The 15,292-nt window shown below is 44.7% G+C and overlaps 1 protein-coding gene across 1 annotated transcript; it reads left to right on the top strand.

Annotated features, from left to right (window-relative positions):
* The first annotated feature begins 3,484 nt into the window (after positions 1-3,484).
* LOC311164860 (regucalcin) lies at positions 3,485-14,752 on the top strand. Its single transcript, XM_084224495.1, has 6 exons — positions 3,485-3,927; positions 6,662-6,844; positions 8,118-8,333; positions 9,789-9,920; positions 13,640-13,794; positions 14,530-14,752. The coding sequence occupies exons 1-6, from the start codon at positions 3,765-3,767 to the stop codon at positions 14,578-14,580; spliced, it is 900 nt and encodes a 299-aa protein (XP_084080621.1). The 5' UTR covers positions 3,485-3,764; the 3' UTR covers positions 14,581-14,752.
* The last annotated feature ends 540 nt before the right edge of the window (positions 14,753-15,292 follow it).

The following is a 15,292-nucleotide window of genomic DNA, read 5'->3' on the forward strand; positions in this document are numbered from 1 at the left end:
GTCTGTGTAATTAAACTGTAATAAGTGACGGGTACGACTGTGATTTTTGTGAAAACTGGTTTTTAAAGGCTAAATACTTCAATATGACTTCATGCTGATTTGGTGCAATCCTTTGTAGAAAAGATTCCCTGTCTGAGATTCTTAATCCATTCTGCACTAGCTTGTGTGACAGTGGTGTTAGACACATAAATTAGTCAATGGGCACAAATCTGCTGGTGCCACCTTCTCCCAAGCAGACATTTGCAAACAGGAAAATGGAGAACTTTGGCAAATGTTTTATTACGTTAAATACGCAACTGTGATCATCCAGACTAGTAAACAATTGAAAGCTCTCAGCAGTTTGATCTCTCCCTGAGTTACTTGTTGCTTGCTAACAAATAAAACTTGATCTGGATACACAAGCCAATTCCAAGAATTATACTTGGCTGCAAACAAGTGCATGGCAGTGCCAACTCTTCCTTTCCCGTGCACTGATGGCAGTGACTCATGTTTCTGCCTCTGCTCTTGCTCAGTGTTTTTTGCTTGTCCCTCCATCTGTGCACCCCCAAATGCAGTATTATCTGCTAGTGGAGAATTCCCACATGCCCACTCTGCTTGCCCTAATGGATTTAACAGGCTTGCACTGAGGTAGTGCTCCTTGGGCTCCACAGCCCTTGGCACAGTCCTTGCTCTCAGTTGTACCTTGCCCATCTGCTGAAATGGCCTGACAGAGGCAGCTCTTGGGATACAGACAGCTGATGCACAGCATTTGCACTTCACAGCAGCCATGGATAAGGCCTAGAGCTCCCCCACCTTCAAGCGGGAAGGAGGACTCACAGTAGTAAGGAAGGAAAAAAGACAAGAATTGCTCTAAAGATGAAGAAATGGCAGAATCAGGCTCAGAAAAGAAGACAAGAACAACTGCAACTTTCCAGGAATGAGCAGAAGTAAAACCCAGTCTCGATAGCGCCTGAAATAGTCCAGCACCTCTTCTTGCCTACAGTCATTCAGGGTGGGGGGATTTTTCCATCTCTGTGGTGCTCTGGGCTGTCCTCCAGAACTGCTGAGTGTTTCCTGACTGGCAAGAAGGGTAATATCTTCTGGCAGGCTGAGGGAACCTGCAGGCTGGGGGAGAGCTGTGACTTCCTCCTACAAGGCCTCCCACATCACAGATCTCCTCTTTGTGTTCTTCGTGGTTGTAGATAAGCAAGAATTCCACTTCCCTGCTCCCTCCCACCATGTGGAATAAATGCTAAGCTACCAAGTGTGTCCTGTGGAAGCCACAGAGGTGCTGTGTTAGCTCCCTATCAGTCAGATTTGGCCACACAGTAGACTCTGTGGCTGGGAAGTTCCCAGTGGGAAGGCACAAGGCGGTACAATCTTTGGCAGCCACCTCTTCTGTGCTCTTCTCTCCCACGGTGAACTTGTACTGGCAGAAGACTTTATCTGATGCTCTCTGTGAAGGCACCCCACCATGGATTCCTCCCTGCTCTACCTTTCAACAAGCTTGGATTAGCCAACACAGAGAAGACAAAGCAGGGGTGCTGTCCCATGTAACCAGAGATCCAAGCTCCAAGCACACGGCACAGAGTTGGTGTTGTAACCCAGTGCTTACAGAAGCTGTTAATTTTCTCCCAAGGTGTGTGCCAGCACACAGGTTGTTTTGATGCCTCCAAACCATGCTGGCAAATGCTTAAGTCAGCAAGGAACAGAGACTGCTCAGGTGGGTTGAGGGTGTATCTCCTGTTGCTGCTGGATTCAGTAAGCTCTTTCGTTGTATCCCAAATGGCCTTGTAGTGGCAAAAACAATGGGAGAGCAGTAAATGTGGCTAAGCTTTGTAAGAAGCAATTATTGTTCTTTATTGCACTTAATGAGTTCTTTGATTCTTTGTTGTTTTTTTTTTCCTGAATCTTCTTTCTGTGCTGTGGCACTTTTTTTCTGAATGTTTCTCTGTGTTGGTTGTTGCTAATAATTCGCTTGCCTTGGCTCTGAGATGAAATCCTGCTATTTGTTGTACATGCAGCAGTAGGACAGAAAGAGAAATTAATTCAATGCTAAGCACTGAAGGAATACCATGGAAGCCTATAAAACAGAAGTCTAACTGCTCAGATAAGGTGATAATAAGTTAATGAATATCACATCAGTACTCCATCAGAAGAAGCCTACATGAAGCACGTGTTGGTAAGGTCATGTAGCCCATGAACTTCCCAAAGATACTACTAATAGAAATAAACAGTAGCAAATGAAGCCCAGGCTGTGACCACCTGCTTTATGAATAAAGGCAACCAAATAAAAATATTCAGCAGGATAATTGCTGCAAGGAGGGTGTATGATAAGGAACAGATAAAATCTCTGAGAGGAGCTGTGTGGGGACTACCTCCTAAAAGACCCTGCTGGGTGCTATGGGATCACTGGTGTGCAGTGCCCCTCGAACAATGGGGATGCTACATAAGCCAGCTGGAAACCAGAGTCTGCATGGGGAAGAGGTGAGCTTTGGAGCAGCTGAGTTAATTCTGGTTTGTGGGGACACAGCAGCAAGCCAGCCCATGCCTGCCTTGTGCTCCTGAGGTTCCAGGCGGAGACACGCAAGGCTCGGAGCAGTGGGACTGAAGCCACTTGATGTCACTGATCTCTGTGGGGATCACCAACTCCGACTTACAAGGCAGTATGTCATGGGATGCTGAAGAGGGGACCTGGGATAAAAAAAAGCACCCAATTGCTTTGAGACTTGAGACCTAGAGATAACTCTATCTGCAAATTTTGTTGCCAGCTGTTTGCCTCTTGCCTTGGGAAGTTTTTGAGATGAAACAGCACGGGGAGTAAAAGAGGACAGGGCACACTGAAGGCCCGGGATATCTGGGTAACCAAGGTGCTGCTGCAGGGGCTGTGAAGTATCCCTGGTGCTGGAAGTCAGGGCCAAGTCTCTGTCGCCACCTACACCACAGCGAGAAGGCAGGGAGAAACCAGGCTTTTTGGGAATCGGCCTCTCCGGGGGCTGAGAAACTAGGCCACCGTAGTGGCAAGGAAAGCTCTTCTCCCTCTTTTCCCTCCCTGCAGCTCCTGGAAGGGGGTGCCGAGCCGCTGCTGCTCGGACAGCCGCCACCGCTGGCTCCTGGCGCTGGCCGTGCGGGGAGAGGAGGATCCCGAAGGTGCCGGCACCCAGCCCGCCCCTGCCGGGGGTACCCAAGGCGGGCGCGGCCGCTCCCCCCGGCCAGCCCGCTATAAGAGGGCGGCGGAGCGCTCGTCCTGCGCGCTGGAACAGGTACGGCCGGGGCGGGCTGGGGGCGCGCTTCCTTGTCATTAGGAGTTATTGATATTTATTACTGCTGCTCTTCTCTCCCGTGCTGGCAGGCAGGCAGGTAGGCGCACTCGCCGTGTGTACAGTACATGACACGGCCGCGCACTCGCTGTGTGTACAGTACATGACACGGCCGCGCACACGCTGTGTGTACAGTACATGACACGGTCGCGCACTCGCTGTGTGTACAGTACATGACACGGCCGCGCACTCGCTGTGTGTACAGTACATGACACGGCCGCGCACTCGCTGCGCCCCAGCAGCCGGGCAGGCGGGGGCGGGCCCGCAGAGGAGCGGCCTTTGCCTCCCCGCGCCCGCCCGCACCCCAATTTAATTTTCCTCCTTTATTATTACCCCTCCTTTTTTTTTTTTTTTTTTTTTTTTAAATTTTTTTTTTCCTTTCCTTTTTCCCCCGTCCCCGTTGGTGGCTCGCTCCCCGCGGACCGCGGCGGGGCCGGTGTCAGCGGTGACGATTCCCCGCAGGCCATGGCCGCTGTCAGCATCGAGTGCGTGGCCAGGGAGGGCTGCAGGATCGGCGAGTCGCCCGTGTGGGACGAGAGGGAGGGCGCGCTGCTCTTCGTGGACATCACGGGCAGGAAGGTGTGCCGCTGGAGCCCGCTCAGCAGGCAGGCACAGGCCATTGCCGTGGGTAAGGAGCCCTGGAAAACTCTCCCGCTATGCGTGGCGGCGTGCCGGGACTCGGGCTCTGTCCCTCGGCACAGTGCTCAGATCGGGACACCCTTCCCTACAGCCTGGGGTTCCTCGGTCGCCAGCACACTGGGAGACACTAGATACAGACCAGACCTAGTCCTGGGGACTTTCCTTATGATTTTTTACTACTGAGTTATTCTCAGTATATATATCTATTTCTTTTCCCTGTAAGTTGTCCTCAGCTCACTCTCTTTTATTCGTACTTTGTCCCACAGGTAAAGTTCCTCTGTTGGTGTCCGTAGTAGTTCTGATGTGAATGATCAATGCTCGTAACATTTTCTGTATTGAAGGATGATTTCTGACAATGCTTTAAGAAGTTGATACTTTTTTAAGGTAGTGGTATTAGCAGCTAGAGTCTCAATGGTTCAAGTGTTTTTTCCATAAAGGAAGAGATATGCTAACTCACATTACAAAAGGATTGCAGATTTACTGCTGGATGTGATAGAGTAAATATTTGTGTTGGGAGACAGCTCCTTAAGTGGTTTCAGTATAATTTATTATTTTCTCATGTTCAACAGCACTTGGTGAAAATCAATTTTGCCTACCTATAAGCTGTTCTCATTATTCACTAGAAACTGATCTGGGCTTATCTGCCTTCCAAATTACTGTAGTTGCCAATTTCAAGATGAGAGAAGGCCTAATAGTGATTTTGGAAGTGTTGCTTCCCAAACTTATTTCCTCTTAGCTTAGCTAAGTGGGAGTGTGCTTTTCCCTGCCTTTCCCCCAAATTCATCTGTTCTCAAAGGTGTAGTCTTTTGCTTGTGGCCTGTCTGGAGATGAGGAAGGGACAGCAGCTGAAGTAGCTCCTACTTTTCTATTTTTTATAAAATAGTTTCCACTCTTTAGTAGTAAAATAGTTATGATAAATAGCTGTGTCTTTGGGAATGTCACAGTTAAAAGAAAAAGAACAACCCCCCAAACAACCAAAGAATGCCATGAGATTAGAGTAGTGGGCTTCCAAAGTGGAAACTAGAAATTATTCACTATTAAAGCTTTTAATAAGAGATTTGCAACAACTTCAAATGCCCTTTATAACTTTACAGGGGAACACCATAGCTACATCACTGGGCCTGGAGGGGAGACCTTATGGTCAGTTTTCTCTTGGATGTAAGATGGTGCCGCAAATCAATCAATTCCTGCAGATGCTGCTTTGACAAAGCCCTCTGGGGTCGCAGCAGACTGAGCTGGGTGCACGGGCTGAGGCACTGCCTGTGCTGGGTTTGTGCAGTGAACAGTAGGGTGGCTGTGTCCTCATGCACCCCTTTCCCCTGGGGTGATTTGTCAGGAAGGTGTGGAGCTGTTCTTGTGATGTCCAACACCTCCAGTGGACAGCCGTGCTGGGGAGCTGCTCCCCCCAGGCTGGGAGGAACGCCCTGGGTACTGCCCAGGAGGAAGGACTCCCCTAAGCCATGCCCCAGGTGTTTTCCTGGGAGAGCAAAAGTAGACTTGCAATCCCATGCTCTGCTAGGAAAGCCCCTGCTGCTGCTACAGGCAGAAAACCACTTTTAATAGTGTGGTTACTGGCAATCCCAAGAGCAGCAAAATTAGGACGTGTGGCAGGTGCTGCACAGGGCTGAGGGGACGTTGCTGCCTTCTGTGCTGGCATGGAAGAAGGGGTGGCTCCCCAGTGTAAGCGAGCCCAGACCACCAGCAGCCTCAGCTGCTAGAGCTGAGCTTGCAGTCAGGTGTTCATCTCCAGTGCTGGAGACGGGCAAATAACATTCAGATTTCTGTCCTGGTGGTACTGCTGCCAGGGCTCCAAAGGAAGGGGCATCCTGAGCCACAAGCAAACAGCTGGAAAGGAGCAGTTCCTCTGGTCACCCAGTGGTGGCTGGTGGTGGTTATAAGTGCTTGTGAAAGTATTACCTAATTATACCCCTGCAAAGCTGTAAACACAAGAAATGTTTTGGTTTTAAGTTAGAAAATTAGTGCTTAGTCCCATTTATTGAAAACACTATGCCAGACTTGGTTGCCCTGCCTAAAGTTATTATTCCTTAGATTGCATCTGATTGTAGGCTTTTACAGAAATGTTGTCTTCGCAGTCACTGGGTTTTTTTACTAATTCCTTTATAATAACCTGTAATTGAGGTTTCATGCGTAATAGCTCAAGTGAAATCATGGAAAGTGAGTATGAACCAGTGTTCTGTGTTGTTTTAGCTCTTGGGGAGCTCTGCCACTCCTTGGTGTGTTTTTGGTGCTGCTGAGGGTTGAGTGGCACAGCAGAGTGTGGCACGGGGGGTGTCTCTCCTGCCCCGTGTGACCTGTCCCAGTGCAGAGATACTCTGCCTCCATCGCTTCACGGCTCATTTACACAGGAGCCGTGCTAAATAAACACTGTTGCTCTCGAGCTCTTGTGGGAATTGATTTTTCCCTTGGAGAGAGAGGAGAACCCACACAGTAAGCTATTGTAAAAAGCATATGTTCCTGTCCCACTTTTTATACTTTTTTTCAATAAAGCACCTAGCACAACTGGTAATGATTATAGCTCCTGGTAGCAGTGGTAATACTCAAGTTCACGTGACATAATCTGTTCCTATGTATTTAAACATCAGTTTTGTTGGTAGAAAAGTAGGTCGATTCTCTTGCTGAGTTCAGTTGTCATGTCTAAAGTGGGCAGGAAAGAAATGTCTCTCCATAGTGCATCTCACTTTTCAATTTCACCCCGTTTCCAGATGCTCCTGTGAGCTCCGTGGCTCTCCGGAAGTCTGGGGATTATGTCATCACCCTGGGAACCAGGTTTGCTGCTTTGAAATGGAAAGAGGAGCTGGTAACCACCATTGCTCAAGTGGACAAGGATAAAGCAAACACCCGGTTCAATGATGGGAAGGTGGATCCTGCAGGGAGGTATTTTGCAGGTATGTTGCAGTCTCTTTCTTCCCTCTGGTGCTTGCTGGGCTTTGGTGATAAGATGCAGTGATCAGTTGTAGATGCAGCAAGTTTTCCTTCACAGCTAAATGGTGGGGATTTTTTTTTTTGTTTTCTTCAAACAGAGCTTAAATCCATTACAAATTTGTTTACATCACCTGGGCACTATCTAATCTGGACTATGTTGTTAAAAACAGGCTGACTACACCGAGCCTACCTAGTTCAAGATACTGGCCCTGCCTCCTTCCTGTCAGCTACTTGTTTTGAAGGGTGCCAATAGAAAATATTTTTCTAGTGGGAAATTTATTATATTGTGTGGTTTGTTCTTCAAAACTCAGAATATTAGTTCTAAAAACTGGGGGACTATTCATCCTGGAGATGAGAAAGCTCAGGGGATCCCACCTGTATGTTTAAGTACCTGACTGAGGAGGGAGTAAAAGAGATGGAGGCCAGGCTCTGCTCAGTGGTGCCCACTGAAGGACTGGAAGGAGTGGGCACAAACTGAAACTCAGCCAATTCTGTATGAACATAAGGCAACTCTTTTACTGAGGGTGACCAGACAGTGGAACAGGTTGTCCAGAGAGGGTGTGGAGTCTTTATCCATTGAGGTCTTCAATGCCCAGCACTGGTGGGAGGAACCTGTGGTGTCTGACCCTGCTCTGAGCAGGGGGTGATCCTGGATGATGTCCAGAGGTGCCCTCCAGCCTCAGCTGTGATGATGTCCTCCTGATTTTCAAAACACCATTCTGTGCTTTGAGGTGTCTTTCAGTCCCAAGACCTAACTTAACCTGCATTTACCCAGCCTCTCAAGAGCCGGTCTCAGCTGCCAACTTCAAGTGTAAAGATGAGATTTACTTTAAAAGAAGCTTTAGTGTGAGACTCATTCTGAGGGAGGAGGTTATTTTTTTCCACTCTCTCAGCTCTACAAGCCATTAAGATTAATTGTAAGTTAAATGCTGGCCACACCTGTCTTAATATATGAGTGACCGAATAAAACATTTTGCGGGAATCACGCTGCACACCATTTCTGCTGCACAAATATTCAACAAAAGAACAAAGGCTGTGTTTTGCCACCTTCTGCTAAAAGCAAGCACTTTGGAAGTCTGCCTTTTTCTTTTGCTTTTAACTCAGTTTCTTCCTCAAATTTCAGAAGCCCCCCTTTCTACGCTGGTAGTGTGATCACTATGGTAGAGAGGGGCTGTCACCAAACTTGGAGAAGAGTCCATTTGCTCTGAACCTGCTTTCCCCTTTGGCTGTGCACAGGTACAATGGCAGAGGAGATTCGTCCTGCCGTGCTGGAGAGACGCCAGGGCTCTCTGTACACGCTCTTGCCCGACCTCTCAGTGGTGAAGCACTTTGACCAGGTGGACATTTCCAACGGGCTGGACTGGTCGCTGGATCACAGAACCTTCTTTTACATTGACAGCTTGTCCTTCTCGGTGGATGCCTTTGATTATGACCTCCAAACTGGAAAAATTGGTATGAATGGTTGTATTCTAAAACAATTGCTTGTGCCTAAAGAGGGTGATATTTGTTTCTGCTCTGGTTATTACACAGAGATGGTCAGAGCTTTGGGGGATGAACAGAAGCCATATTAACCTCTGTCTGCGCCTGCCTAGGCTCCTGGCTCAAACCAGTCAGGGTCGTTTGGTAATACTACAAAGTATTTGAATTGGCACTTTGAGTAGTAATCTGTACTATTGTTACTAAACACAAGGCATATCTGATCTTGCTGTAAAAAGGACAAAGTGTTTCTCATCTGTCTCTTCCTGTGGCTGCGTGTTTCTTGTTACTGGCAGCACAAAGTGACAGCAAGCTTGTAGTCCTGCACAAAACCTCTGCCAGCTTCTCTAAATACTTTTTCACTCTTCACCCTGTTTTGTTTTAAAATACAAGGAAGATTCTGCAGAAAGAACAAGGCAACAACAGTAGCAGTAACTCAGAGCTTCCTTCATTAATTTAAAAACAAAACAAAGCCTTAAGGGCTTCTGCAAGCTTGGGCAAAAGAAAAATTCTGGTGACTTGGACTAGTAATTTGCTTTTGAATACACAGGCTGCAGTATCTTGCTTTAAAAGAATCGAACCAATTTGATGTTTAGTTTTAAAACTCTGAATTTAAAGTAATTTTGGATGTAGTAATTTTATCCTAATGTCTCTCTGCTATGGCTTAGAACTGAATTTTTTCCTAGGAAATAGGGTACTTCTCTCTCTCACTTGTTCTCGCCTGCTCTTTCTTTGGGCAATCTGACAATCCCCAGCAGCAAAAAGGAAGCTCATTAAAAATATTGCTGCATATGAGAAACATTGAAGTTGTCAGAGCATAAAATAAACAGTGTTGGGAAGTTGGGTTTAATTTTCTTTACTAATAGTGGATAAAAGTTCAGATAGAGTTGTTTGTTTTTTGGTCAATAGTATGCCTTTGAAATTGATGCTTTATTCCCCCCGCCCCCAACTCTGTGTTTATGTAAGCTCTCAGTTTATAGATCTGAAGGTCAGTTTTGTGTTGAAACAGTGATTATTGGCACGTTCCAGCAAACTGTTTGAATAGTCTCCAGCTGGAGCAACACATACTTGAAATAATTCAAACTGCTTTTAAAAAAAGTAATTAATTTTATGAATATATCTAACATTAATTTATTCAGTTATTCATTTAATATTGTAAGTAGGGAATATGAGTGGTGCACTAGAAATGAATGCCAGAAAGAAGGATTATACTTTCAGTGGATAGAAACTGATCACAGGCTTTCATGCTGAGAAACGACTGTCTCAGGAAACAAACAGGGCAGCAGACACAATCTATTTCTTTCATGGGAAAAAAACTCAGGGCCTCAGCACAGCTTTTGAAAATAATAGTACAAATAACTCTGCTGGGCTGTGACTGATAAAAATTTTAACAACTGTCTCACTCAGTTCTGTGGTTTTTTTATGCTGCAGGCAACCGTAGGAGTATATACAAACTGGAAAAAGAGGAGAGCATTCCTGATGGGATGTGCATTGACACAGAAGGCAAACTCTGGGTGGCTTGCTATGATGGTGGGAGAGTGATTCGCCTCGACCCCGAGACAGGTAAGTCCTTGCAAAAGATGGACTGGAATTTTGTGTTAAACAAAACAAAATAAAAAAAAAAAAACAAAAGAAGAAATAAAAACATAGAGTGAGGGGTGGGGGTTTTTTTTCACCTCAAAGAAATTGTATATCTGCTCTTTTTTAAAACCTGTGCTTTTTTTCCTTTTTTCTCACAATTTCAAACAATTTTATGTCACCACTCTCAAAAATTCCCTTTGTAAATATGTCTCCTTTGTTCCCAGCATCTGTTGTGTTGGAAAGATAACGTCAATAAGGAGACCATCATTTTGCTTGTGAATTTTTTGAGTTAGCATCCTCTTGCATCCTCCAAAATTAAGACCAGTGTTTATTTCATTGATAAATGGGAAAGATGACTTAAAACTATTTTTGAGTCTTACTTCTTCAGCTTAGTATATTATTTTGGGCAGCCTGCTGGATTTTATAGCAAGTTCCATGGGACAATGATGCCAACATTGTAACATCTTTTTTATTGTTGGAATTTACTTGCACGATCGGTTTTGCAATGAAATAATTAAAAAATGTTTAATGAATTCCACAGCATTTTATCATTCCCACAGTAATGTCTTGGGTGTGCCCATTGTCTAAGTCTGTTGTTCACTGCTGCTCTCATTTGGACTCTAGTGATGTGCCAGGGATGATTTACTCTGGGTAGAGAGCACATGTAAAGCGCTTAAGGGAAACTGAACCACACTGGCTGCAAGGGACCACTGAGTGAGAATGGGAGCATGATTTTGTCAGCACAAGTTTGCATCATGCAGCAGAAGAGCAACTGCACTGGAATGCATCTAGAGCCTAGCAGAAGGCTTGGGGTTTTGTGGGACTGCAGGTTCAGGGATGCCAGTGCCTTGTGTGCAGTGTGCAGCAGACCCTGGCACACCTGCACCAGCCTTGCTTCTGACTCTGCTGGAAACCTCTACCATTTCTGAGTCTTGTTTCTTCAGCTTAGTGTATTATTTTGGGCGCCCTACTGGCTTTTATTACAAGTCCCACAGGACACTGTTGCTTTCCCCCTCACCTTTTGATGTGTACCCATCCAAAGTCTTGCCAACCTGTAGGACTTCTGCAGTTGTGCAGAGTCTGCACCTCAGCCCTAGGAGAAGGAAGCTCCAGTTGGGAGATGCCAGCAGTGCTGGAACTTGTTTCTTGACCCACATCCTCTCACTCTGGTGGGCAGAGCATTCCTTGGTGACATCCACCAGCCCTCTGAATACCCTCCTGGTGTAGTAGATTCAATATTTTTTCCTCTCTGGTTCACTGTTTCTGCCTTTTTCCTGTCTGACCTTTTATTTTCTTCCTTTTTTCACTTTTTCACTTATTTTCCTTTTCCTTCTCCCTTTTGGAGGTGTTTTCGTATGGGAAAGCTTGAAGGAATAGTGTCCATAGGCAGATGCGTAGGGATAGCAGGAATATTGATGGCAGAGTACATATCCCTAATGCACTCCCAGTCTTTAACTCTGCTCACAGATGGATGAGGTACTGATGTGTTGGTAGTGCATTTCTCAGTGTACTTTCATGAACCTGTTCTGTCTCCCCCTCACCCATGTCATAGCACCTGCAGAGAACAGTCTTGTGAGGTTTCACAGGGTAGGTGTCCATGTCAAAAAGAGCCACCTTTCTTTGTGAATATCTCCTGCTTACCTGCCCTCTCATGCTATCAATTTGAAGTAATATGTAAAATCTGCAATTTGTTGAATTCTGAATGAACTGTAATTATTTAGGGAGATAACCCAGTCAGGTTTGAAGAGAATTCTATGAGAGCCTCTTTTAATGCACAGTAGCCATTAAGTGTGGCTTGAATGGCTGTGGGCCAGTTGCAGATACATCCACCAATGAAGAGCTCATCTAAAGCACCTGAGGGATTTTCAGGTTTCGATGATAACAAAGCCTGGACTTTGTTTTTAGGGCAATGGGACGAGGAAACTTGTTTGTTTGGCGTCTTTCCAAAGTGAAGGTTTTGAGGTTCAGGGTGAAGCAGCTTTTCAGGTCTCAGCTTCTTTAGCAGAGATGGCTGCTGCCTTTAGGTTGAGGATGTGCTACAGGGAAAGGCTGGTGGCTTATCCCTGGGGTTTGCAAAGGACTCAAGGGGTGTCTAATGCACATGTTACCAAGTCTTGTCACAGCTTCTGGTCACTTAGTGACCTGCTAGTTTTATTCTTTAAATTGGAATCCTACAGCTATTAAAGCTGGAAAAGACTTCTGAGATCATGGAGTCAAACCATCAACCAACACAGCCAAGTCCACCCCTAAACCATGTCTTTAAGTAGCACATCTACATAGTTTTTAAATACTTTGAGGGATGATGATCCCACCACTTCCCTGGACAGCCTGTTCCAATGCTTGACAACCCTTTCAGTGAAGAAATTTTTCCTAATGTCCAATCTAAACTGCAATTAAATATTTTATAGTTCTTTCTAATGATTGTTTTCAATATCATTTGACTTTTATAGTGTCAAAAAGATTTGCTATATTTGTCTCTTCAATAGAGACCAAGCACAGAGTAATACTCCAGATAGATTGTAGAGCATCGAGGTGCAGATTTTCTTGAAACTCTAGGGAGACACCTCAGAGCTTTGTAAATGTTATATTCCAGGCTATTATCCACTGGGAGCACTCTACAACTGCAACCAGGTTCTATCTCCTTGTCTTTGGGGCTCATGCCCCTTTTCCTACAGTCCATGTTTTTTCCTTTTGAATGCCCTTCCCATTCACTTTCTCCTAGACTTGCTGTCAGTCAATTTCTAGGGTTCCCTACATCAAAGTTACTTTCCTGCTGTTTCAACACATCACTAAAGTTAGTTGCTGTAAGGGGACCAAGCCCTTTGCACATGCAATTGGGAGGACAGAGAAGTTACACATTTTGTAAGCAAATTCACGTGCTTTAGCACATTTTCTAGAAAGAGAAATTCACTTGTAGGTACATAAGATAGGCATAATGGGAATAGGCTGTTATTGCCCAGGATTAGCAGAAATTTTGGAAATATCTGTTGCAAGATGTCTCAACAGCCTTCTGGTTGGGGCTGGAGGCAATGTGTTCACTACCCTCATTAAGGCCGTCGTTATTTGTTGGCATATTAAATGTGTAGCATTATTTATGGTAGCGCTAGTTTTTTATGAACGTCGCACATGTCCCGTGATCCCTGTTTTATGCAAGCTTGATTTGAAAGACTGTTGAAATTTCAGGAAAAACTTCTAGGAATTAATCTTCCTTAACCGCAGGCGGTAGAGGTGTAGCAGGAGGTACGCCTCCGTAACGCTGCACGAGGTCTGCTCGCTCCAGGCTGCCTTTGTAGTTAAAAGTAGAAAAGTCAGCAGGTCTAGGGCGTGATTCATGTGACCTGTTTTAGAGAGGAATTCTATCCCATTTCCATTGACTCCATGGACAGCTTAGATGATGAGCTCAGATACGTGTTTGTGCTGTGGATGTTAGCATTTAATTAGAGGACAAGCTGGGATTGAAGTGGGATTTGTTGGTGATACCTGAAACTGAAACTTGTCAAATGATGCATCATCAACAACAGGGTTCACAGAAGTCTGGTTTCTCCCTGCCATGGTGCTCATCAAGTCAGGAGGGGACCTCCCCCAGCCCTGGTTCCCACTCTTGCAGAACATCTGGCTCCACAGCGGTTATTTGTGATAATTTGTTTAAATTTGTTGTTCTAAGTTGACAAACAGGAAATATCATGCATGTTTTCCTCCAGGAAAAAGACTCCAGACTGTGAAACTTCCCGTAGACAAAACAACTTCCTGCTGTTTTGGAGGAAAGGATTATTCAGAAATGTTTGTGACTTCTGCCAGTGATGGGATGGATAAAGAGTGGCTTTCACGGCAACCGCAGGCTGGTGGGATTTTCAAGGTGAATAATACTTTCTCCTTTCATTTTAGAAGGCTGTTGTTTCACTCCTGACTTTTTCAGGTACCAGAACTTTAGTTGGCAGTGGTGGGAAGCTGGAAAAAGGCAGTTGTTAGAACATTGATCATATAGGTTAAGCTGTTGTTTGCATTTTTTGTTCCTCTCGCAGAAAGTTAAACACATTTAGAGATTTGAAGATACTTCGGGGTTTAAACTTTGTACCAATGCTGATAGTGCAAATTTTCTATGCCATCATCTCTTTATACTTCTCTCTCTCCCAACACTGTTTGCATTTTCTATTTATGGAAAGGATGGGTAAATACTTACATGTCTTAATCAGTGGCAGATAAAAGCATCTGCTTTTATTTACTTTCTAGTTAATTATCAGGAAGTTATCTCTTTAAAAAATTGTTCCACTGGGATTTGTTTTAAAGCCCTGCTCTTTGTGTGTGCATGCCGAAGGTTACATTGTGAACTGCAGAGTTGAGGCTTAGCAGTATCTAAGAGAAGAGGCTTTTGGGGAATGGACTCTGGCCTGTGATTGCTGAGCTTTAGAGAAAGAGCATGCATTGAAATTCCAGTCTGTGATGAGCTGATGTGTGCAAAATATAGGAGGATGTCAAGCTGGAGGACACAGTCCTCTTCTAAATTAAAGCATGCCTAGTTTTGTAAGGAAACCAAGTGTCTGATAATGATGAATTATCACTCTAACTTTTTTTTTCCTATGTGTTTTAACAGATAACAGGACTGGGCGTGAAAGGAGTTCCACCATATCCATTTGCAGGTTAAATGTACTCTTCAGAATGGATTAGAGAGGGCTGACATAGGCAAGACCTGTCTGAAGGTCTTATTCTGGCGTTCAGCATCTTTTGCTTGGAAACCATAACACCACTATAATATTTCATTAGGAAAGGACGAGAAACTACTGAAATACATGGAATATTTTAAAACTGATCTTTTTTCTCCTTTTAAACTGACTTTAAATATATGATGGTACTTTTTCTGCTGTGCTAAAAAGATTCTCATCCTAATAAACTACTGTGGTAATTCTATTTTATAATTAAATAATATTTTAATATATTTTCATTGAGTGGCCTTCTGTCTCATTTGCAACTTACGCTATATTGTTTTACTGATTAAACTAGTTGTACTGTCTCTTTTACATATTTTCAAAGTTCCTCATAAAATGCCCTTTGGTGGTCCTACCACTGTTTTAACTGTAACTTTGTTTGTCCTATGATATTCCCAACAACTGAAACATGAATACTTCTCACTGCATCCACAGCTTCCTTCTAGCAGGCCTCAGCTGTGGCTGTGTGTAAATTAACTCTGGCTGGAACTTATCACTCTCTCTCCCCAGTGCCTGTTACCATGTTGTTATATATAAATCCAAAATTTTGGAGTCAAGAACCATATCCTTTTCTATCCTTTGAAGATCTTAGCCTGTTCTGGGGACATCCATGATGGCAGGAAAACACTGGGCATCCTTGGCTGTTTGTGC

The sequence above is a fragment of the Fringilla coelebs genome, assembly GCF_963513975.1.
Source record: "Fringilla coelebs genome assembly, chromosome: 2".
NCBI classification, from domain to species: Eukaryota; Metazoa; Chordata; class Aves; order Passeriformes; family Fringillidae; genus Fringilla; species Fringilla coelebs.

Bases quoted from the DNA above. Each gene is read 5' to 3' on its own strand.
- LOC311164860 (XM_084224495.1), top strand. From the start codon at position 3,765: ATGGCCGCTGTCAGCATCGAGTGCGTGGCCAGGGAGGGCTGCAGGATC. The intron at 9,921-13,639 runs GTAAGTCCTTGC...GTTTTCCTCCAG, and splicing joins TCGCCTCGACCCCGAGACAG to GAAAAAGACTCCAGACTGTG. The intron at 13,795-14,529 runs GTGAATAATACT...GTGTTTTAACAG, and splicing joins AGGCTGGTGGGATTTTCAAG to ATAACAGGACTGGGCGTGAA.